The sequence below is a fragment of the Denticeps clupeoides genome, chromosome 4, assembly GCF_900700375.1.
Source record: "Denticeps clupeoides chromosome 4, fDenClu1.1, whole genome shotgun sequence".
Classification (NCBI taxonomy): Eukaryota; Metazoa; Chordata; class Actinopteri; order Clupeiformes; family Denticipitidae; genus Denticeps; species Denticeps clupeoides.
In genome coordinates this window covers 33,366,351-33,387,708 of record NC_041710.1, presented here as the reverse complement: position 1 = coordinate 33,387,708, position 21,358 = coordinate 33,366,351, and the positions used below count along the sequence as shown (strand labels likewise).

Below are 21,358 nucleotides of genomic sequence, written 5' to 3'. Positions count from 1 at the left end.
ATTAATGACAGAAATTTACAGAAGACCTGAGAATGTGGGCAAGTTCATGACTTCATATGAATAAAGACAAACTCCTTCACAAAGGTTTCAAGCTTGTTTATTTTTTTGACTATAATGAATCCATCTTATAAAACATTGACATTTCATGATGAGAAAATGCATGTAGTGTTTTGTGGCTTTATGTGTGGACTGGGGCACATTCTGCCACTTTTTTATTTTTTGTTGAAGAAATCATTGCATATCATGGTGAGGCAGGCCACCAGAGTCACATACTCCTGGAAGTCCACTAATCCATCTGCATTGGCATCCAGATCCTTAAAGATCTTGTCTGCCTGGGCCTTATCAGACGCTTTCTGAGAAGAGGACACAGACCAACAGTATTATTTCAGTTCAATCCAGTGTGGTTCTGAGTGTACCATATGTCTAGTGTAATATGTTTTTTTGGTTTGTAGTGTACAATATATTTACCCCCAAAATAATCAGCAAGTTCATTGGTAAGCAGATCTTTCAGTTCACCTTGTTGAGAGTGAGTTTGTCTCCTCCTTTCCAGAGTATTTGTGGAAAACGGTGATGAGCATAGCCATGGCCTTCTGGAGATCTGACATGATGCCTAGAAATAAACATGGACCGAATTGAAGGACTGTATCATTAAGTTTCTGTAATCATCAAGCCCAGACTGGCTTCTATTCACTGCATGCCATGCCACGCCCAGCAACTCGCAACAATCACACGATGCCTCCAGCAGCTTCCAGGAGTTAGGAAGGGAGGGCAGGGCATAGGGACGAGAGAGTCACAAAGAGGGATGGACGTTAGCGAAGGAACAGAAAAAACGTATCCAGGTTTTCTCATAGGGCAAAAAAGACACGGGCATTTCTAGCGTTTACAGATCCTCTTACATCTACACTCCTAACTTCCATTAAAACTAAATGCATACTCTGCTGTTGTAAATACGATCTGCCGCACAGACAAAACAAGCAAGCACTTTCCGAACTTTCTACGTGTCTCGCATAATGGAGAGAAAATTTGAGTGTTTTAAACGAATGTGGAAAACAGATTAGGAAAAAAGCATTTTCCACAGCATCGGTTTACAGTAGAGCAAGAAAGAGTTTAAAGGGCTACGCTTGCACAAGTTATGCAGTGAAGTTCACACTCACCAGCAAAGTTGGTCGGGCGGGAGTGAATGAGAGAGAGAGAGAGAGAGAGAGAGAGTGAAACAGGAGTTGAGGGATGTGCGCTCTGTTATATCCTGAGCTCGATCCGCCCACCTCTCCCTTCCCTTCCGTCTGTCCCTCCCTCAGTCTCACTCTCACGCCCTTTTCTGCTCAATCTCTCCATCCGGAATATGGAAATGAGTGTGCGGTGTTAGTCATTTTAACACCAAGATCTTATGTTAGTGGCGCTGCCGCAATTTTGCTGGTTTACTGCTGTGCTCTGGAGAGAGGTATCTAACGCCAGCTGTGATTCAACCTTCTCCTTGCATGGCAGCTGTGTAGCAGCGTTGCATGCGTTGCGTGGGTTTGGCTCCTGAGCGTTCCGGCCCTTGCGGCCAGGAGAGTTTGCATGCTCAAGTGTCATGTTTCAGAATTACAAGTCAAATGAAAAGGATTTAACTCTGACAGCCAGTAACCGAAATCAGTGATTGAAACAAGTTCCTACTTGCCGTGTTTTGGGAGGTTTCTCATACCCTGCCTGCTCAAATTCATACTATCATAGCATGTTCTATTATCAAGGCAACGAGGTTCAGAATTTGTTGTAGGTTTCAGCACAAATGGTCAATCCATCTCCCTGCTGCTGAGAGGATCTCCTGCTTTACTCTTTGAAGATAAAGCGTGCTTCTGTGAAGTCAGTTGGCTGCTTTTTTCCTGAGCCTCCAGTACAGAGAACAAGGGACAAGCCAGACGTGTCTCCAGAGGCGTAGAGTAATGCCACATCAAGGCTGACTGCTTTATCTGTCTGGCCCGTCTCCTCTGAAGAGATGTGTGGACACTACACCCTCCACGAGATGCAGTAATGATGAAGATCAGTACGGTCACGTGAATGTTATTTCTTGTTAATGAAATGTTGGTAGACACACACACACACAAACACACCCAAACGCACAGAGTGAGAGTCAGTTGTCCGTCTGGGACTGCTGTCTCCATAGTAATGAGGGGAGGCACTAACGCTGTTTCCATCGAGAGTGTTTGTCGTTTGCATACATGCTTTGTGGAAAGAGAGATTTTGTAATACTGAATGTAGGCTGAAGCATACAACACAACCACAGAAAAACAGATATTAAGAGGGAGAGAGAGAGAGAAAGAGAGAGAGACACTCAGTTACTCAGAAGAGATACTCAGAAAAGTATTTGCTGAAAGTAATTTGTATATTAGTCAGTGTTTATGTCTATTTGGTTAAGTGTGCTGGCAGAATACTTGCCAGATACTTACCTGGCAGGGGAGATACCATGGCAGCCATGAGATGGCAGGGGAGACACCAAGGCAGTTCGCCTAGGGCCCCTGTGAATTTCCCAAATGTGAGAATCTTGACTGCATGATTTCTGGTAGTGGGAGACTACACTGGGGCAATGTTGGCCTAGTGGATAAGGAAGTGGACCTGGAATCCCGAGCCGTCAAGGTGCCACTGAGGTCCCCCTGATAGTACCGTCCCCACACACTGCTCTTTGGGCACGGGGACACAGAACAGCAGGGGATCATTTCACTTCACTTCACCAGAAACTCTAGAAACACCAATCAGCCATATCATTATGATCAAGGCAGAGTGAGCAACATTGATTATGTTAGGACACCCAGCAATGGGTCGGGACCAATCAGGACTGGGTCATAGCATCTCCAAACCTGTCGCTGTTGTGGGATCTGCTACTGAGCAGATCCCTACTGAGTGCTTCTCTACGCTCAGTGTAGTGTTTTGGAAACGATCCAAACAGAGCCTTGTGATCTGATTTTAGTCGCTGTGGTCAGAGTTCTTGTGATTCATTAAAACATTCCCTTTTAATATTCCTACTCCTACAGCACACATGGTGACTTTTAATGGAACTGGTAGACATGTATGACAGAGAAATGCATGAAATGCCTGTGCACACCAAACAACAATCAGTTCTATTGTTTGGCTCTTTTATTATTTTCCAAAAACCTCAACAAGCACATTACATCTGAAACATTTCCTCTTCCCAAGTCGTGAGGAGAACATTCACATGGATGCTAGCACCCAAATAGAGGAGCGCAATCACAAAGAACCTGCTTGAAAATGGGAATCTGTATGTTCTTTGACACACCCCAAACCAGTTTGTTCAAGGTTGAGAGACAGAAAATACACATTCTCTTATGGAATATATGATGTATTTACACAATTATGTATCACTGAAACACTCAAACAACACTGTGTATATTTCAGTTGTTGTGAAGACTAGTGTTCACTTTAAGAACTTTAAGTGAAGTTTAACTCTAGGACTGAGCATAATTCATCTCTTTATTTTTAGCATTGAAAGGAAATGTCAAAAATGATAAAAACTCTTTCTTTTTTCTTTTGGGTTAAGCTGTGCTTGCATTTATATTTGGAACTGTATGATTTGGTAAATAAGGTTGGGCGTGGTTCAAACCGGCAGTAACTTTACCATTTTGCTCAGAAATGTTACGCAAGAGTTACACATCTTGTGCCATTGTGTACACACACACACACACACACACACACACACAAAAATTCAATGGCAGCTGATTTACATGTTTTTTTTTCACTTTTAAAAAAACAATAAGTGAATTCATCAAGTGCTCTTGTTTGCATTTCTTCAAATTCAGCCAAGTAATCAAAACACAAAACCCACCCAGCCTGTCTTGTCATGCTCAATATGCAAAAATGGGATTATTCACACTTCATTGCCACATAGATATGGCCAAAGAGCGCTGTAGGCTATGCACTGTACCTCTATACTTTATACCATTATACATATTCAGCAATGGAGGTTCAGGAAGTATAAATGTGGACCACAGCTTCGAGAAATGAATGTCTATACTTTTTAACTTCTTTTGTCACAACTCTCACCGGAGAGACAAATGCCTCCTCCAGCTTCGGGTGGAGTTGTACACACAAATAGTCACACAGGTATGCAAGGCTCAAGGTTTTTCCTCATTGTTGGTCACCGTGAGATCTCTTCCCACTGTTTAAGTAATGGGTTGGGTGTGTGTTTGGAGATGGATCAGTGCATCATCCTTTTTGTTTGAGTGTATTTTAGAGGGCATGGTTGTATTTTATGGCATGAAAGTAGTAACATAATGAAAAGGACGTTTTCCACATGCATTTGATCATAAAAAAATGGAGCCTATGCTGTTTGTATTTGGAAAGTCTGCAAATGTACTAAACTGAGATGAGCTTGGAGCTCACTGTCAGTGTGTGACTGTGTATTCAGGGCTTTTAAGTGTGGATTCCTCTTTATGAGTCACTGTGGTCCTGGCATGTGAGCATAAAAGGGACTTCCCCTCTGAGTCACAGTAGTATTTTTTGTTGTTTTTGTATATTTCAGTCAAGCTAACATTTCTGTTGTCTTTCTGTGTTCTTGACAAACCGGTTCTGTTAGTGCAGTTGCAAGCACACACACGCACAAGCACACACACGTACATACACTTCATGCCCTGAAGTTTTAAAATCAACGTGGTTGTATCCTCACCCAACCTCTTAATTCATTCCACACCCTCCGCCAACGTCCCGCCTCCCTCTTTCTCCCTCTCTCCTTCCTTCCTGCGCCATTTTCTCCGTTTTATTTAACACTACATTTCTCTGTACTTTCAAGCTTGCCAGCTGGATGCCGTAAAAAATCACAGAGTGTTCTGGAAAGGCTGGGAAGTGCCAGTAAGAATGGTTTGCATTAGCACAGCCTTGCCTAACCTGCTGCAGTTACCTCTGGCTCTGCAAGGTAATCAGCAAAGCTTTTCCTCCCCTGATGCACAACATACAAACCCAGGGGACGAGAGACTGGAAGCAATGTAATCATGCCTGTAACAGGATGAAATGCTCCTTTTCCATGTAGCAAACACAACAGGGTTCCTGAGCCTTCTCCTCTTCAATATTAATGTGTCTAACTATTTAAAGTCTTGTACAGTCTGATCATTCACTTTTTCTGTAATCATCAAGTCAAAGTGTTTATGCAAAGCAGGCGATTGCATCATGTTTCATTTAGCTGTTAAACTGAGTGTATTTAAATAGTAAAAACTTCTCGCCATGTTATGTGGTCATCTTATGCAATGAAAATATGAAAGTATTGAAAATAAACTGGACACATTGTATAGAGAAAAATACAAAGCCAATGTGTGTTTATGTGTGTGAGAATAAGAGCGATATAGAACAACAAATAAAAAAAAACTATGGAATGTGTACTGCCTTTGAAGCATGGGTGTGTCTGTCTCATTAGGACACTAAATATTGTTTATCAAACTGGAGTAAGTGGGAACTTTCATATTGGGAGAGGGCTGGTAGGTTTGGTGTGTGGAGGATATTTCCATGTATTCCCATGATGAGCTAACCCTCCCTCTGAGCTATTCCTGTCTTGTCCTTGTAGACTGGTTTGCAGAAAGCAGAAAGACATTTTTAATGTACAGTATTCAAACGTCTCAATGAAGTGCTCACCTTTTAAAGAGCAATCTATGTCTCTGAATAATATCGTGCAGTTGGGTTGATTATTTGTCATTAACAGGAATCATTTGCAACATATATTTATTGAAAAATAGATATTTACATGTAAAGATACACTTTTGGCAAAAAGTGGTGAAGACAATCTATCAGTGCATGGTGGCAGTGGCTGGAGCTTTTCCAGTCCGAGTTGAAACATGTGTATAAGACCGAACCAGTTAGCTGAGGAGACGAAGGGGTCGTCGTAGGACAGGGAATGCCAGGTCATTTCTAAGAAGGCCCCAACATTTGATTGCAATCAGGAAAATATATTCTTTGTTAAATATATTGTATTTTAAGGACACTTTCACTGCCACCTGACATGAGCGGCTCTCGAATAATCTTGGTGTCATCGTTGAACTAAGGTACCTGCTGAACGGGTTCAGGATTAGACAATGGCTCCAAACCCACCACAAACGTGATTACCATTTCCAGCAACAGACTTTCACAGCTGCATCACTTACTATTTGGGTGCTAATCACTTATTATTTGGGTGCATTGTCACCCACTGTTTCAGGCATTACAATCATATTACAAATAGACAAGCCTAGTGTATTTTAAAATTGTATGTTTCATAAATTTGTCTCATATGAGTTAGCAGTTTTTATTAGTAGTTTAACAATGGAAGGTTCAAATCTTACTACCATTGTGTCCCTGAGCAAGACACTTAACCCTAAGTTGCTCCACGGGGGGGCTGTCCCTGTAACTACTGATTGTAAGTCGCTCTGGATAAGGCCGTCTGATAAATGCCGCAAATGTAAATGTAATTAACCAAAAAGGATAAATAGATCTTCAACAGCTTCTCCACACAGGCCAAAGATGACTGGCTGGGTGTCCACTTTGTTTTTTCAAAAGTCAGCAACAATGTAATTGAAATTAACTGAAGTAAACACTGGACTGGGCCAAACAGAACAGGACACCACACAAGGGTTATGGTAAAAATAATTCTAAGCCTGTGTACCAAATTCCATTTGTATTTCTAAGGCTGTTTCTCTGTCACTAACATTTTGTTCATCACTCCATAACCTACTGCTGTTTTTAGTGCCTGTAGTTTTTAGTGCCTGTAACTGATGCCACATGAAGGTCGAATGGCATAATGAAGGCACTGGCATATAGGTCTATGTGCAAATAATGAACACAATAACGCTTTCAGAGTAAACGTTAAGTGAGGAACACAATACAATAGGGTGCAGAAATAAAAAGCTAATCAAAGACAGACACAAATCCCCACAGTCCCAAATTCTGTGAGTTTGTGACGCCCTCTTGTGGTCTTGAGGAACACAGCTCTGAGCTTGAGGTGGTGACTTTGCCTCCGAATTCTCCAGGTCTCCAACACATCCCACGATCGAGCATCTGTGGGATGTGTTCTAATCAACGAAGGCACCAACTCCGATCTTACATTACTTAAAGTGCACTTACATTACTTCCACTGTATACCTTTATCAACAACTTACAGTACAGGTCAAAAGTTTGGACACACCTTCTCATACAATGTGTTTTCTTTTTTTTCTTGACCATTTACGTTGGTAGATTCTCACTGAAGGCATCAAAACTATGAATGAACACATGTGGAGTTATGGACTTAACAAAAAGTGGAGACCTGGCCTCCACAGTCACCGGACTTTAACCCAATCGAGATGGTTTGGGGTGAGCTGGACCGAAGAGTGAAGGCAAAGAGGCCAACAAGTGCTAAACACCTCTGGGAACTCCTTCAAGACTGTTGGAAAAGCATTTCAGGCGACGACCTCTTGAAGCTCATCGAGAGAATGCCAAGAGTGTGCAAAGCAGTAATCAGAGCAAAGGGTGGCTATTTTGAAGAAACTATGAAAACTATGAAATATGAAACATGTTTTCAGTTATTTCACCTTTTTATAGTCACCATTCATAGTTTTGATGCCTTCAGTGAGAATCTACCAATGTAAATGGTAATGAAAATAAAGAAAACACATTGAATGAGAAGGTGTGTCCAAACTTTGGCCTGTACTGTATGTAATGAGTTCATACTGGTACTGATGATATAGGGTGGCATGGTGACAAGGTGACTAGCAATGTGGTAGCCTACTATGGTAAAAATCAACCAAAATGTTGAAAATTAGAGGCTACTTGTAAATGCTGCATAGTTTTGAGCTGTGGTGTATTTCTTACCCCACGTTCGGCCTGGCACCTCGCACTTCACCCACCGTCCTGGTATGGGCTTGGTAGGCGCGACCCTGACTAGTGAGTGTCATTACTTGAGATTAATTGAATGTACAGGGCTCTGAATGTGTCTGCGCTTGTTGCCATAACATGAGTTTGGGGTTATGCGAGGGTTATGCTTGTGCATGACACTGTTGCCTGACAGGCCACTTTTTAAAAGACTATCCTTTATGGGTGATGTGTGCCTTGATTTGTAGACTGACAGCTTCTAAATGAGCTTCATAGGATTAAGTGCACTGTGAAATGATGAGTCTGCTGCTCGGACCTTCAGTGTAATATTTACATTTACATTTTACGGCAATAAGCAGATGCCCTTCCCTTACCAGAGCAAATTACAATCAGTAGTGACAGGGGAGTCCCCCCTGGAGTAGCGCAGGGTTAAGTGTCTTGCTCAGGGACACAATGGTGAGTGTGTTCCACTAATATCAAGTCTATTGCAATCAGTTGTCACTGAAGGGATAAAATGTTACCCTTACAGTTACTGATAATCTGCCTTTGTGGGATTCTGATAAATAAGAGGTAATTTAGCAAATCCATTAAAATATTTCGAAATGCCCTTGCTTTTCTTGTTCAGGGACACAGTGGCAGTAAGTGGGGTTTGAACCTGTGACTTTGTGGTCTTCTGGTTCATAGGTGAATGTCTTACCCACTAGACTTCTACCACCCTAATCCAAAGAGAAACTATTTCAGCAACAATTAGTTCCAAAGAGGATGTGCTAACTAATAAAAGTATGTCTCTTTGAAATCCCTAATGATCCCTAATAAGAAAACCGGTGGGTTTATTGTCTTGTATGCAAATGAATTCAGGAGTAGACCTAGTAACATCTAAACGGTTACTCCTAATAGGCTTCCATGGGGGATGACGACTATTTTAAGCATTCCCTTTGCAAATGCAACTAAAGCCGTTTCCCTGTTAATAATTTCATGTGTGATAGTTGAGGGTGTGAATACATTTGTCAGACGTACCCTTCTCTGATGAAACCTGGCTGAAGGCCCAGGAAAATCAGATTGTAATATTTTGAGGTATAGGTGTCTGTACAATATGGCAAGACTATTACAAAGCAATCATTATTAAAAGCAACAAAATCCAGACGTGGGAGATTGACCAGTGTTTTATTGAATGCTTGCAGCCTCACTTCTTTCCCAGTTTTGCCAGCTGGTAGCACTGCTCACAGGCAACAGAGAGACCCACCACCAGAGCAACAAACTCCTCAAAGTTCACCTCTCCATCGCCGTTCGTGTCCAAATCCCTCATCATGCGATCTACCGCTCCTGGATCCTTCTGAGACTGAGGGGTAAGAGGGGATGTGGATTTTAGTGACTGGTTTTCAATTTTGGAAATCTGAACTAAGGGATGAGGGAGAAGGACGAACGATACCTTCAGGAAGGTGGAGAGCTCAGTCTCCATCAGCGTCTTAAGCTCCCTACGACTGAGGGTTCCACTGGAACCTTCTGTGGATGAGTAACGGTGGAAGACCTGAATGAAGGACTCCATGGCTCTCTCCAGTTCAGAAGGCATGTCTGCTGCTGCTGCGGATGGAGAGGTGTGAGCTATTCTCAGTGATATGTATTCAGAGAATAAAATGGAGGACGTGGAATACAGTATTTCAAAAGAGAATACATTCTTGTAACAGTAAAGTCAGTATTTTGGATTTGCCCAGGTGTTTGCAGCAGGACGCACGACACTGTCCGAGGAACGATAATGTCTTCGGGACATGGCCAGCACCACGTGATGTCCGCTTCAGGAGGAAAAAGTTCCAGCAGAAACCGCGATTCATCTTACATTTACAGCCCGAACGAAGCAAGAACGCAGAAGTCGAGAGGAGAGGAGAGGAGAGGAGAGGAGAGAGAGAGAAAGCGGCGCTTACCGGAGACGGGAACGGAGACCGCGGGGAGTGCTGGGTAGCGGAGCACAAAACCAATTTATAGGCGGACACCGCCCGTCCCCAAATACGTGTGTGAGCGTGTGTGAGATGAAGGTGATGCAGGCATACGACACAGAAATATACACAGATAAACAGATTGATTTATATACACCTTTTTCGTTCGTTGTAGATTTTCTTTTTTTTTTTTTTTTAAATGTGGAGCCACGTTTCTTAGACACGAATTTCTTTTTCACGAATTCGGCCAGCGTCCGGTTTCGAGATATGAGGAATATTTGCTACCCCCTCCGAGTGGGACACTGGGAGTTGCAGTTTCGAAGCAGAAATGCACCGAACTTGTTCAAATAAAATGAAGTTGGGCCCAGTTCCAGGGTGTGGCGTGTTTTGAGTGGGCTTACTGGAAGTTTCCACTGTGTTTGTTGTCATGGTCACCAACTTTCCTCAAAATGTCTGGCATTCTTAAAGAAGTAGCCCATCATGTACACAGACTCATGGTAAAACGAAGAAGAAAGTACAACAGAAAGAAAACTAATCAGTTTTCACTGGGACTAACCCAGCACTGCAATGTCAGAAAAAACATGACCAAACAACGAAAAACACAGAGATGTTTACATTTACAGCATTTATCAGACGCCCTTATCCAGAGTGACTTACAATCAGTAGTTACAGGGACAGTCCCCCCCTGGAGCAATTTAGGGTTAAGTGTCTTGCTCAGGGACACGATGGTAGTAAGTGGGATTCGAACCCGGGTCTTCTGGTTCATGGGCGAGTGTGTTACCCACTAGGCCTAGATGTTGACAAGCACTGCTGGCTGGAACCGTACAGTCTCTTCAGAACTGATTCACCTTCACAATTTTTCCTGGTGTCTTTCAAAGTAAAAGTGAAGTGATTGTCACAAGTGATACGGTGAAATTTGTTCTCTGCATTTTACCCATCACCCTGAGGAGCAGTGAGTGGGGACGGTGCTTTGCTCCGTGGCACCTTGGCGGATCGGGATTCGAACGGCAACCTTCTGATTACGGGGCCGCTAGGCCACCACTGCCCCCAAAAAGTAGTTCCTTTTTCCGCTGCGAGCAGGGTTTGGACCTGCACAGGGAGACCCCGTTGGATTTCAAGACCAACACCTTAACCACTCAGCCATCGCAGATTTTAAAGGAGCTCTTGGTGGTCGGAGCATTTATCAATCAGCCTATCCAATCAGTAGTGACAGAGACAGTCCCCCTACAGACACTTGAGGACAAAATGGTAGTAAGTGGGGTATGAATCTGGGACTTTTGTGGTTTCCTGATTCATTGGCGAGTGTTTTACCCACAAGGCTGCTACCATCACAGGCCACTTCTTCTGTTTTTCGTGTGTGTCAATGCAGTGCCGTTATGGTCCTCGATGCAGGAACAACACTGAGAGAATCGTGGTGCCATTCAATCACACTTTCACCAAACTCCAGACGGGATAACACATCTAAAAAAACTGTGATACAAACAATTAATTTTTTATATTGACATGTATCACCATAATCTGCACAGGTTATGCTGACAATTATCATAATAATAATGTATGTGAGCTTCTCACTGTGTGTGGCGCAAAAGAATGACCATACCAATACATGTCTTCTTTCCAAATCATTTAATTATAAAGCCAATTCACACAAAAAAAAGTGTTAACGGCAATCAATTACAGCACATTTTATATGGGCAGTGGAATGTAAAAAATAATAATTCGGCTTCTGGGAGGATCCATCCATTGCAGAACACCTGAAACAACTGGATACGATGGAAGTATGAGTGCTTCAATTCTTTCTCTTCCCTTTGTTGGTGGGCTTGGCAGGCGTAGTGATGGGAACTGCAGCCTGGTAGAGAGCTGCTGAGATTTTATTGATGTAATAAAGAGCTAACAGAGAGAATAACAAACTGAGAGAAATATACAGACAGAGAAAGAGAGAGAGCGGGAAGAAAGAACACAATTACACTGATCAAACATTAATTAATTAATATTGTGTAAAATTGTTACAAGGTTGACACTAAAACTGAATTAAATTCAGTAGAACATTAAGGGGACTAAAGTCTATATATGCTATTTCAGCTATAATTTATAAAAGAGAATATGCATTATTGTTTAGATGTGATCCAAAACTAGCATTTGGTATGTTTATCAGAAATACAACATGACAAATGATCATGAATAATCTGTATCATTCACATAGAGATGGTCTACAGTTAATTAAATCAGTGAAACATACTGGCAATATTGAAATTTCAGTCCTGGTGGGAAGAACTCACCATGTAGTGATGCACACACGATGCACCAAACCAGAGGCAAACATGGAGAGAGACAGGCAAAGCACAACTAAGAAAAAGAAATCCACAATTAATATAAAAAAAGCACTCCCATCCACTGTTTGAGCAATACTCAATGCTGCATTCTCATGACCCTACCAAAAAACACACTTTCACTCACTTTCTGGAAAGATCTTTGCCTGGAAGCCCTTCCCAAAAACCAGGTTCTCCAGGTTATTGAAGGCCTTTAGGATGGTTGTTAAAGAGAAATATTGCACTATGGGAAAATGATGAGGGACCTACACAACACACAGAGTCCCCTGTGTTTATGGCCATGCTCAGGCCTGTCTTTGTTTTATTTTCCTGGAGCATTCACATCACCAGCCTCAGCAGAACAGATGCACAATTTCACCCTCCACCAACATACCCAGCAACGTAAACTCATCTTTTTTTCTTATGCACTGGCCAGCTCAGAGCTTTCATGTACAAACTGTGTAATGTAGTGAAGGATAATGATGTCCTGCTTTAACAGTAAATATATTTATTTCTTTTTATGACAATTCAACCCTAGGTTTTCTGTGAAGCCTGAACCCATATAAACTGCTCCACAGAAAATATAACTTCATTGGTAATACACAAGTCAGAACAACAGAATCTCATTCAATTACAAACTATACTCAACACTTTAAATATATATTAATATATATATGAATATATATTACTGATAATATGTTGTTCATGGTAGTGGATTTTGCACATGTTAAGAAATACTAGCTAAACTATGGAACAGATTTAATTTAACATTGTTTAACATATAATTTAACGTATTAAAAACCCAATGATCCTGTACCAGTAGAAGGATACGGTGAGGGAGCAAACGAAGAGCACAGAGCCAAGGAAGCCACCCAGGATGGTCAACCACTCAGTGGAGCCCAGCTGGCGGCTAAACATCTGCATGCCCGCGAACACCAGCACCGACAGCAGACTGGACAACACCAGCGACGTGCCCGTCTTCACCGCTGTAAAAGAGGAGAATACAAAACTTATTCTCAAGTCACGACTATGGCAAACATATATGAAAACACAGCACATACATCAAGAAGCCAGTGTAGTAGAATAATGTCTCCAACAGCAGAAGCAGGGTGAAGAGACACGGTTAGGTGCAGAGCGAATTGTTTACATTTACATTTACAGCATTTATCAGACGCCCTTATCCAGAGCGACTTACAATCAGTATTACAGGGACATTCTCCCTGTAGCAATTTAGGGTTAAGTGTCTTGCTCAGGGACACAATGGTAGTAAGTGGGATTCGAACCCGGGTCTTCTGGTTCATAGGCGAGTGTGTTACCCACTAGGCTACTACCAATTGTTGCCAGACGTGTGATAATTATCCTATTTGTACAATTATTTTACCCTCGGTACTTTGTATGATTAATAATTCCAAAAATCCCATAATGTACGATCATTTATTCCATAAATTCCATAATGCAATGCTTCAATTGCATTATACACTATAATAAGAACAGTCTATGATATGTGTTATTAAAGCAGATTTTAATAACACATGGAAATTGTGTGTGTATGATAATTTCTCTCAAAATACAAGCATTTTAAGCTCCTGGTATGATACTTCAACAGTTGTTGTTGAAGGGGCAGTGGTGGCCTCACCAGTAAGGAAGTGGATGCGTAATCAGGTTGCCGGTGTCCTGCCCTTTTTTGCTGCCTTGCCAGAATTTGCTATCATAGGAGATCATTTCAGTTACATCCGTCGGTTTTTGCTATGTTGCCAAAGTTTTATGCTGCCAGAATCTACTTCCTATAGATTTTGGTGTTTCTTAGTGACACTTTAGTGACACTCAAAATCAATCCACTTGTAGTAGAATGACGTTCTTTCACCAACAAAAACAACTCTGCCTTTCTTGACTCGTAAGACTCGTTCTCAAAAGATGTTGTAATGCTTTTGCTTCCTCGGGACCCACATCTCCAAGGATCTGTCTTGGTCTACAAACAACCGCCCTAGTGAAGAAAGACCAGCAGTGCCTCCATGTCCTGAGGGTCCTGAGATAGAACAGGGTGCAGACCGACCTGCTGGTGTCCTTCTACCGAGCCACAATCGAGACTGTGCTGGTGCCCACCATCCCCATGTGGTGCGCTGGTTGTACAGTATCCGATAAGAAGAGACTCCAGACCAAAGCCCTTCCCCCCTTATTTATCATATTTATGATGCCCTTGCATATACCCCCCATGTCTCTTGTACCTATATACTGTGTATGTAGTGTGTGTGGTGTGTGTGTGTGTATATATCATGCATCTTTGTGGTCTTGCCAGCTAATTTCATTGTCCAGGTAACTACAATGTCAATAAAAAAAATATATTTTGTATAGAACAAATGTAATTCTAGGTTAAACAACAATAAAGATTTACTTTTCTATGTAAATGTAATATTTCTACTCTAACTATGCAAAACACACAGTTTAAAGTAGTCCCATCAAGCAACTTAAATACACGCGTACACCGTTTAATGGTAGAATTTCATCCCATACCTACAGAATTCGAAGTGCGTATGAACGTAAACAGTATAACAAATCACCTCGATGTGTCTAAAGCAAGAAATAAACACAAATATAATAAATCATTAATAATGTTTAAGATAAACCTCGTTAAAACGAAAATACAAACCTCCGCTTTTGGCAAACAAGAAAGAGTGGCAAAAACTTTCTGCGTTTTGAGATTTACGGCGTAATGTGGACGTGCGCGTGTGCTGTAGCGCTTAGAAGCAGTTTTTGGCAGGTAGCAAAAAAAGGCTGAACACCGTCCCGAACCGCCAAGTTGCAACAGAGCAAGGGACTCATTTCGTTGTGTTGTGCTGTGTTTCACAATCACTTCACTTTCATTCATCCAACATTTAGAATCTAGCAACACTGATCGTGCTCAAGATGAAGGGCAGAACCATCAGCGTCCACACAGGTAGGACACGTCAGTCCCTCGCCGACCTCACCGTACACACGTCCCCGCTAGATACCCTGCACGGCATGCCATTTAGCCGATTCGTGTAACGGTTTGCGGAACGTCCATACTTTATCTGCATTAAAGATATCGGTAAGAAATTAAACTGTGCATATTAATGTCGTCCTGCTCGTCCTATCAGCAACTCGGTAAAGGACAAGGCACCCTGAGCACCCGGCTTCCAGGCCGCACACAGCGCGGAACAGGACTGACCGGGAAGCCGCGGGTCTCACATTTGTCACGATGGAAGTTTTGACTCTACTCACCCATTTTATTCCACAGCTCCCGCAAGCGGCCGAACGAGAAGACCAGCAGCGCGTAGGGACAGTGACACGCCGCCTAAACCGCTGAAGACATGGGCGAATACAGCAGCGCCACCTGGCGGCGCGGTGGATAAACGGTACCTTCTGTACCTCTGGTGGTCATGGTGGCGATGTTTTATTATAGTGGGGGGTTTAACGTATTTGGACAGGGACTAATTTAATTGACTCTGTTGTGCTACAATAACACAATCTGTTAGTATTCGTACAAGAATAGTACGAATAGTGCTTTTGAACGGCGCGCACTTGGACTAGTTTTCCCCGCAGTGCGCATGCGCCATCACTCCACATCGAACAGAAGCCTCTGACACGTCCGGAATTGGTCTGCGCATATTAGCACAATTCGGCAGAAGCGGAACTGAGGGAGAATCCGATACAATTTAGTGTCAACAGTGAATAATGGGTTTTTAATCCCATGCGTTTACACTGTGATCTCACGCAGTGTTTATAGCCAGCGGTGGTACAGGTGTGATGCATGTTTTTTTTTATATTCGTTCCATGAAATCAGCAATACCACCACCAGCATCATCGGTTTTTACCTGTAGTGAACGGACGCGTCGGATATTGGACATAAAGGGCTGTGCCTGATAATGGCAGCAGCGGAACTCCGAACGTTTACCTCCATCATGGATGCCCTGGTTCGCATTAGCGTGAGTATGACTATAATTTATCTGGGTGGAGGCTAATTATTCCTAGCAGTGACATGCACTGCACCGTATGGCCACATCCGGAAGATGAGACTAAATAAAATGCCTCTCAGATTAATGGCTTTCGCTTTATTTATTTGCCTTGGCAGATTCGTCACAGAAAATGCCCGGTATTATTGTAATAGCATTTTCTGCACCTTGTGTTTAGCTGCATCAAAATCTATGCTTAGTGTATGATTTTTGAACCGTTCAAAAGGTCAGTGGTACTATGCCACATATACTCATCACACACACTCATAACAATTTAACATATACTCATCACACACACACTCATCACACTTTAACATGTACTCATCACACACACACTCATCACACTTTAACATGTACTCATCACACACACACTCATCACACTTTAACATGTACTCATCACACACACAGTCATCACACTTTAACATGTACTCATCACACACACACTCATCACACTTTAACATATACTCATCACACATACTTATCACATCTTAACATATATTCATAAAAACACACACTCATCACAGTTTAACATATATTCATCAGACATACTCATCATAGTTTAACCACACTTTATATGTACGTATTACACATACTTATCACATCTTAACATATACTCATCACATTGGATTCCTAGATTTTATTTTGTGATTTTGTAAAATTTTTTTCTTGTATAGGGTACCAAACAGGCTAGAGTAGCTTATGCTTTTTTGGGTAAAAAAAAACATGTGTCAAAAATGACTGCCAGTTAGACAATGATGTTAATGATGATACTTGACAAGCATGAAAATGAAAATCATATGAGTGATTAGGAGACAGGCAATGCTTAATTAAAAAATCTCTCTCTCTAGGATAACCTGAAGAGTATGGAGCATGAGCTGAGGTGTCCTCTGTGTGAGGAAATGGTGAAACAGCCCATAGTGCTTCCATGTCTGCACAGTGTGTGTGTGTTGTGTGCGGCGGATGTGTTGGTGCAGAGGGGCTATCCACCCCCCGAGCTGCCGCCTGAACCCAATACCCCCACATCCAGCCCCCGCACACGCTCACCGCGGCATGCACGCAGGCCGCCACCCAAAACAGGAGTAGACCGTGTCCTCAAAACAGGTTTGTGTGTCTTGTTCTGTCTCTTGTCAGCAACTGGTAAAAACAAGTCAAGGCGGTACTTCTTCTGCAGCACTTATCTTCATTGTCCCCCTCTCCCTGCACCAGTCTGTGGTACATACCCTGGACGAAGGCGTAAGGACACCCCTCCTTTGCTGATGTCGTTTCCCTGTCCTACCTGTAAGAAAGATGTGGAGCTGGGAGAGAGGGGTCTCGCTGACTGCCTCAGGAACCTCACGCTGGAGCGCATTGTAGAACGGTACACTTTGCACTTTCGCACACATATGCATCAGAATAATTGCCACTTTATAGAGACAGAGCCTCTGTTATTTACATTTTACATTTACGCCGTTTACCAGACACCCTCATCCAGAGCGACTTACAATCAGTAGTTACAGGGACAGTCCCCCCTGGAGACACTCAAGTGTCTTGTTCAGTGGTAGTAAGCGGTATTTGAACCTTCTGGTTCATAGGCGAGTGTGTTACTCACTAGGCTACTACCACCCTACAGACTCTACTCTGTTACAGTGCAAAAAAGTATTTAGTCAGCCACCAATTGTGCAAGTTCTCCCACTTAAAAAGATGAGAGAGACCTGTAATGTTCACCTCAACTATGAGAGACAAAATGAGAAAAAAAAATAGTATTTGTTCACTATAAAAAGTTCATCTCAATACTTTGTTATATACCCTTTGTTGGCAATGATGGAGGTCAAACGTTTTCTGTAAGTCTTCACAAGGTTTTCACACACTGTTGCTGGTATTTTGGCCCATTCTTCCATGCAGATCTTCTCTAGAGCAGTGATGTTTTGGGGCTGTCACTGGGTAACAAAGACTTTCAACTCCCTCCAAAGATTTTCTATGGGGTTGAGATCTGGAGACTGGCTAGGCCACTCCAGAACCTTGAAATGCTTCCTACAAGCCACTCCTTTGTTGCCCGGCGGTGTGTTTGGGATCATTGTCATGCTGAAAGACCCAGCCACGTTTCATCTTCAATGCCCTTGCTCATGATACATGGCCCCATTCATTCTTTCCTTTACACGGATCAGTCGGCCGGGTCCTTTGCAGAAAAACACCCCCAAAGCATGATGTTTCCATCCCCATACTTCACAGTAGGTATAGTGTTCTTTGGATGCAACACAGCATTCTTTTTCCTCCAAACACGACAAGTAGAGTTTTTACCAAAAAGTTCTATTTTGGTTTCATCAGACTATATGACATTCTCCCAATCCTCTTCTGGATCATCCAGATGCTCTCTAGCAAACTTCAGACGGGCCTGGACTTGTACTGGCTTAAGCAGGGGAACACGTCTGGCACTGCAGGATTTGAGTACCTGGCGGCGTAGTGTGTTACTGATAGTAGCCAGTGGTTGTGGGATTTTTGATCACCATTCTTGTAATCATTTTGACCCCACGGGTGAGATCTTGCGTGGAGCCCCAGATCGAGGGAGATTAACAGTGGTCTTGTATGTCTTTCATTTTCTAATAATTGCTCCCACAGTTGATTTCTTCACACCATGCTTACATATTATGAATTACCTATTGCAAAATGTAATATCAAATTACATGCTCTGATTGAATGTGCATTGCCAGTTTCCATTTCAATATCTGTGCTTAAAATATTCCATAGATTACAGCATACAGTACAATCACAAAGACATTGTTTTAATAAACACATTCAAGGTTTTATTTCTGAATATCTATTGATAATGTCAAACCAATGTCTTCTCCAGCACATCCCAGAAATTCTCAGTGGCTTAAGTTCTGGACTTTCTGGTGGCCAATCTATGTATGAAAATGATGTATCATGCTCTTGAACTATTATTTCAATGTTAGAGCCCGATTAAAATCTCAGGAATTTTTGCTTTGAAAAATGCCTTTCCAATCAGGAAAGGTGTAATTTATGGAAAAATCTGGTCATTCACAATATTCAGGCATTCAACAGATTATATATTATCATCACGTAATGTTTTCGAACCCAGACCAGATCAACTAATGCAACTGCTGATTATGACAATGGCTCTGCAGGCTTGTACATTAAGGTCTTTGTGCTTTCTATCAAACGGGAGCCTTTTCATGATTCATCTTGAGTTCTTTCTTTTGGCCAAACAGTTCTTCAGTTCTCTATTAATAGTGTGTATGGAATAATTTTGACTTTTTTTCTGAGTGATCTGGGATTATTGTCATTCAAGGTTATTTTCAGATCACAGTTTTTGCTGTGATAACAACTTTCCTTACGGTTTTTAATAATACCAGGAGTGCAGAATTAGTTGTATTTTGATTTTAGTTGTATTTTGTATTTTTTGTATTTTTGAGGAATAATTTTATTATTGAACAACCACCATGTTCTCAATGAACCCAAAAAACTCATATCAAAGCTGAATGTTTTTGGAAGTAGTTTTTAGTTTGTTTTTATTTTTAGCTATTTTAGGGGGATATATGTGTGTGCAGGTGACTATTGCTGTGCATAATTATTAGGCAACTTAACAAAAAACAAATATATACCCATTTCAATTATTTATTTTTACCAGTGAAACCAATATAACATCTCCACATTCACAAATATACATTTCTGACATTCAAAAACAAAACAAAAAAACAAATCAGCGACCAATATAGCCACCTTTCTTTGCAAGGACACTCAAAAGCCTGCCATCCATGGATTCTGTCAGTGTTTTGATCTGTTCACCATCAACATTGAGTGCAGCAGCAACCACAGCCTCCCAGACACCGTTCAGAGAGGTGTACTGTTTTCCCTCCTTGTAAATCTCACATTTGATGATGGGCCACAGGTTCTCAATGGGGTTCAGATCAGGTGAACAAGGAGGCCATGTCATTAGTTTTTCTTCTTTTATACCCTTTCTCCCCAGCCACGCTGTGGAGTACTTGGACGCGTGTGATGGAGCATTGTCCTGCATGAAAATCATGTTTTTCTTGAAGGATGCAGACTTCTTCCTGTACCACTGCTTGAAGTAGGTGTCTTCCAGAAACTGGCAGTAGGACTGGGAGTTGAGCTTGACTCCATCCTCAACCCAAAAAGGCCCCACAATACCAGCCCAAACCAATACTTCACCTCCACCTTGCTGGCGTCTGAGTCGAACTGGAGCTCTCTGCCCTTTACCAATCCAGCCACGGGCCCATCCATCTGGCCCATCAAGACTCACTCTTATTTCATCAGTCCATAAAACCTTAGAAAAATCAGTCTTGAGATATATCTTGGCCCAGTCTTGACGTTTCAGCTTGTGTGTCTTGTTCAGTGGTGGTCGTCTTTCAGCCTGCAAGATATCTCACTATTTTTTACATTTCTGAGCCTGTCAAGTCCTTCTTTTGACCCATTTTGCCAAAGGAAAGGAAGTTGCCTAATAATTATGCACACCTGATATAGGGTGTTGATGTCATTAGACCACACCCCTTCTCATTACAGAGATGCACATCACCTAATATGCTTAATTGGTAGTAGGCTTTCGAGCCTATATAGCTTGGAGTAAGACCACATGCATGAAGAGGATGATGTGGACAAAATACTCATTTGCCTAATAATTCTGCACTCCCTGTAGGCCCAATTTTATTAATTTATTCTGTTTTATAACATGTTGCGAACAAAAGCCTACTTAGTTATTGTTTAACTTTGACCTCTGTGTATTATGATGCATTAACACGGCACCAATAGAAAGAAGTGAGTTAATCATGCCTACTTTTTGAAAGTAAAAAATAAAACACAAGGTATGATTTTTTTGTGTGTGTGTTTGCGGAATGGTCCCGTTGATCAAGGGTAACTTATCTCAGCGACAATTGGTCAAGGGAACCTACCTGAGTTGTGACCTGGCGGGCTTTGAACCCATAACCTTTAGGTTATAACACGGGTTAAATAACCACTAGGCCACCACTGCGGTGATTTGATATGGTACAAACAGCACTATAAAGATTTATTCTTTGGTGTTTCATGTTTTGCCAAGAATTTCTTTTTTTCTTTGACAACTATTTATTTAGGTTCATCCATGGATTGATGTTTTCCGTTGCTGAGCTACTAAAGTCCTTCACCCACCGAACATGTAGGGCTCTATGAAATCCATATTATTTTTCCTAAATTCTATTTTTTCGATTTGAAGTCTTCTTTACATTTAAGGCATTTGGCAGATGCCCTTAACAGTGCGACTTACACCTCTGCAGACACCTTACCTTTTCTTTTTTTAGTGAGGAAAAGGTACGTTTTTTTTTTGTGTTTTCGGAACGGTCCCGTTGATCAAGGGTAA

The 21,358-nt window shown here is 41.9% G+C and overlaps 3 protein-coding genes, 2 non-coding genes and 1 pseudogene across 6 annotated transcripts; 2 read left to right on the top strand and 4 right to left on the bottom strand.

Moving 5' to 3' along the window:
- Window positions 1-81: 81 nt before the first annotated feature.
- Window positions 82-605, bottom strand: LOC114788126 (ictacalcin-like; annotated as a pseudogene).
- Window positions 606-2,418: 1,813 nt separating this feature from the next.
- LOC114789405 (U1 spliceosomal RNA) lies at window positions 2,419-2,575 on the top strand. The gene has a single exon (XR_003749665.1). It is a non-coding gene; the product is annotated as a U1 spliceosomal RNA (small nuclear RNA).
- A 6,370-nt stretch (window positions 2,576-8,945) lies between these two features.
- LOC114788124 (protein S100-A1-like) lies at window positions 8,946-9,810 on the bottom strand. Of its 2 annotated transcripts, none has more exons than XM_028976354.1 (3): window positions 9,720-9,810; window positions 9,230-9,378; window positions 8,946-9,139 (listed from the first exon to the last, which is right to left on the bottom strand). In XM_028976354.1, exons 2-3 carry the CDS (start codon window positions 9,368-9,370, stop codon window positions 8,984-8,986), a joined length of 297 nt encoding a protein of 98 aa, XP_028832187.1. In that variant the 5' UTR covers window positions 9,371-9,378; window positions 9,720-9,810; the 3' UTR covers window positions 8,946-8,983. The 2 variants fall into 2 exon arrangements, with proteins under 2 accessions (XP_028832187.1, XP_028832186.1); XM_028976353.1 differs by having other exon boundaries at window positions 9,230-9,381; window positions 9,720-9,793.
- Window positions 9,811-10,799: 989 nt separating this feature from the next.
- On the bottom strand, window positions 10,800-10,881 carry trnas-uga (transfer RNA serine (anticodon UGA)). Its single transcript has one exon. It is a non-coding gene; the product is annotated as a tRNA-Ser (tRNA).
- Window positions 10,882-11,371: 490 nt separating this feature from the next.
- On the bottom strand, window positions 11,372-15,375 carry LOC114788812 (keratinocyte-associated protein 2-like). The gene is made up of 5 exons (XM_028977722.1): window positions 15,281-15,375; window positions 12,872-13,026; window positions 12,189-12,252; window positions 12,011-12,077; window positions 11,372-11,641 (listed from the first exon to the last, which is right to left on the bottom strand). The coding sequence occupies exons 1-5, from the start codon at window positions 15,282-15,284 to the stop codon at window positions 11,521-11,523; spliced, it is 411 nt and encodes a 136-aa protein (XP_028833555.1). The 5' UTR covers window positions 15,285-15,375; the 3' UTR covers window positions 11,372-11,520.
- Window positions 15,376-15,796: 421 nt separating this feature from the next.
- On the top strand, window positions 15,797-18,610 carry LOC114787911 (tripartite motif-containing protein 46-like). The gene is made up of 4 exons (XM_028975833.1): window positions 15,797-15,984; window positions 16,860-17,112; window positions 17,218-17,368; window positions 18,607-18,610. Exons 1-4 carry the CDS (start codon window positions 15,925-15,927, stop codon window positions 18,608-18,610), a joined length of 468 nt encoding a protein of 155 aa, XP_028831666.1. The 5' UTR covers window positions 15,797-15,924.
- The last annotated feature ends 2,748 nt before the right edge of the window (window positions 18,611-21,358 follow it).